Consider the following 2,500-nt stretch of genomic DNA (forward strand, 5'->3'; position numbering starts at 1 on the left):
ACACAAGTACCAACAGATTTATAAGTACAGGTTTTGGGCAATTTCAGGTTTTCGGGGAGTAATGAGATCCATACATGTTCTACCGTTATGAATAAACCTTAGTCTTAAGAAGAAACTATGACGGTTTATCTTGCTGAATGGCGTGTGTTTAGTTTAGTTTGGGGTAACGGCCGGTTGCTAGGCTTATGCCATGGGATAACAACAGGAAAAACCTAACTGCCGACCCCTACTACAAGACAACATCGTATTTTGTACTTTAATTTTCCATAAACATAATTCACTCTTTACAGACACAGCCATTCATCCATTCCCTCAGGATATCACAGCATAATTCCTTTAAAGCCTTTAAAGAAATGTAATAAACTAATACACACCGTTTTCAGGCCGACGGGGTAGGCTGGCGTACAAGTGGACCGGCGAACCTTGCAGAAAGAAAGTGTTTTCCTCTTGAGTGGTGAAGGCCGCCCCTTCCGCCCACGTGCGCCCACCTTTCGTCCATATCCACGCCCATCTATAGTGTGTGAGCAGTATGGTCGTATTATGATTTCATGTAATTTTCTGGAATAGCGTCACATAACCCATTGCGATAATTTTGATATCGATGAATTCTTCTCACCCTCTAGTACACATACATGTAGGAATTATGCTGCGGATCCCTCCCCCCTCCCCTAATCCCCACATTCTTGGCCCCGATAACAGGGGAGGACATGAAAGCTACTCCCAACCTCTATATTGCCGTGAATACGTGGGGGATTCCTTCTTTTCCTGGGCGGAGGTTGGCTAGCCCGAGGGGGGGGGGGGGTCGCAGGGGGCATATACCCCTGCTCTAGACAATTCAGCGACTGATTCTGTGTATATTATTAATATTTTACCCTGCATTTTCCCTGATACCTTCCGTGCCCTCCCCTGTTATCGGGATCAAGATAGTGGGGGTCTGGAGGCGGGCATAATTTTAATATATTTGTGTAGTAGAGTCAGAGGAATTCATTGATACCCTTATCATCGTGATCGGTTATGCGACACTATTCCAGAATATTCGTCAACGGTGGAGTGTAGGGGGGGGGGGGTATTAATCATAAAATGTGCATGTTTTATTTTATATCAGTTTCCCTTTCTTTTTGGGTAACGTTTTTCTATATTGAATGAACAGGAATTTCTGATACCTAGTCTCGTTTGTCCGTCTGTTCGCATGCACTGTATTTCTTCCCTTACTTGTCTCTCTCTCTCTCTCTCCCTTGCTCCTTTTCCATCCTCCCCTTCCCTCCTTCCCCCACTCCTTCCTTTCCCTTCCCTTCTCACCTGTCACCCATAGCCATGTCCGAGATAACCCCGGAACCCTGCTGCTTCAGGAAAGTCTCCACGGTTTTGGTCATTTGCATGAACCCCTCGTGCTGTTGGGGCAGAATGTCAGACGGACAATGATAGTGATTGATAAACGTGTTATAAGGGATACAGCATATCATTATTATTAATATTATTATTGTTATCATTATTATTATATCATAATTATTGATATTATAATCATTACTATTATCATTAATATCATTACCATTATCAATATCATTATCATTATCATTAACATTATCATGAGTATTATTATCATTATTATTATTGGATTATTATTATTATTATTATTGGATTATTATTATTATTATTATTATTATCGGATTATTATTATTATTATTATCATTATTATCCGCATTGCCATTATTGTCATCATTATTATTCTTATCATAATTATCATTATTATTTTTGTTGGAATTACTATTGTTGCTTTGTTATTGTTGTACTGTTGTTAGTGTTACTGTTAGTGTTATTATTATCTTCATTTTCATTATCATCATCATCATCATTTATCATTTTAATCAAAATTACTACTACTACTATTACTGTCAATATTACTACTACTACTGCTGCTGCTTCTGCTACTACCACTACTACTGTTATCTGCATTATCATTACTACTGTTGCTTTTATCATCATTGTTATTAATTTTATTATCAGCATTACTAATCCTACTAATATTACTATTATCACTATTATTTTTTATCATTATTATCATTTCTGTTGTCATGATGATCATCGTCACCATGAATATCATCTTAATTAGTCATCTTAATTACTATTATTATTATTATTATCATCACCATCATTATTATTGTCCATATGCTAATGATAAATATGTTCATTATTATAATTATTTGATAACAATTCAATTATCACTTGTAATTATCACCATTATCATTTATCACTGCTAACATCTGGATTATAATTATTACTATCAATAATATTACTATTATTATATCATTTCATTATTATCATCAGTAGGCCTGTTATTGGAAGAGGTCTGACGGTAAACTGCGAACACATTTAGTGGGAATTTAAGGAAACAGTGGCACGGACATAGCATATGAGACGTCCAAATTCCCGTCTGTGAAAATGGGCTTCTGAGTAACAATTCTTTCCCTATAGTGATCTTGTCTTATAACTGTTGACATCA

The 2,500-nt window shown here is 36.6% G+C and overlaps 1 protein-coding gene across 1 annotated transcript in view; it reads right to left on the bottom strand.

The window, feature by feature from the left end:
• Positions 1 to 363: 363 nt before the first annotated feature.
• The window catches only part of LOC125027866, a 2,897-nt gene continuing 760 nt past the window's right edge, over positions 364 to 2,500 (bottom strand). The window contains exons 2-3 of the mRNA XM_047616998.1: positions 1,300 to 1,391; positions 364 to 511 (exon numbers count right to left, since the gene is read on the bottom strand). Coding sequence (XP_047472954.1) covers positions 364 to 511; positions 1,300 to 1,391 — 240 coding nt within the window. The remainder of the gene's footprint in view (positions 512 to 1,299; positions 1,392 to 2,500) is intronic.

This window comes from Penaeus chinensis, chromosome 8 (genome assembly GCF_019202785.1).
Source record: "Penaeus chinensis breed Huanghai No. 1 chromosome 8, ASM1920278v2, whole genome shotgun sequence".
Lineage (NCBI taxonomy): Eukaryota > Metazoa > Arthropoda > Malacostraca > Decapoda > Penaeidae > Penaeus > Penaeus chinensis.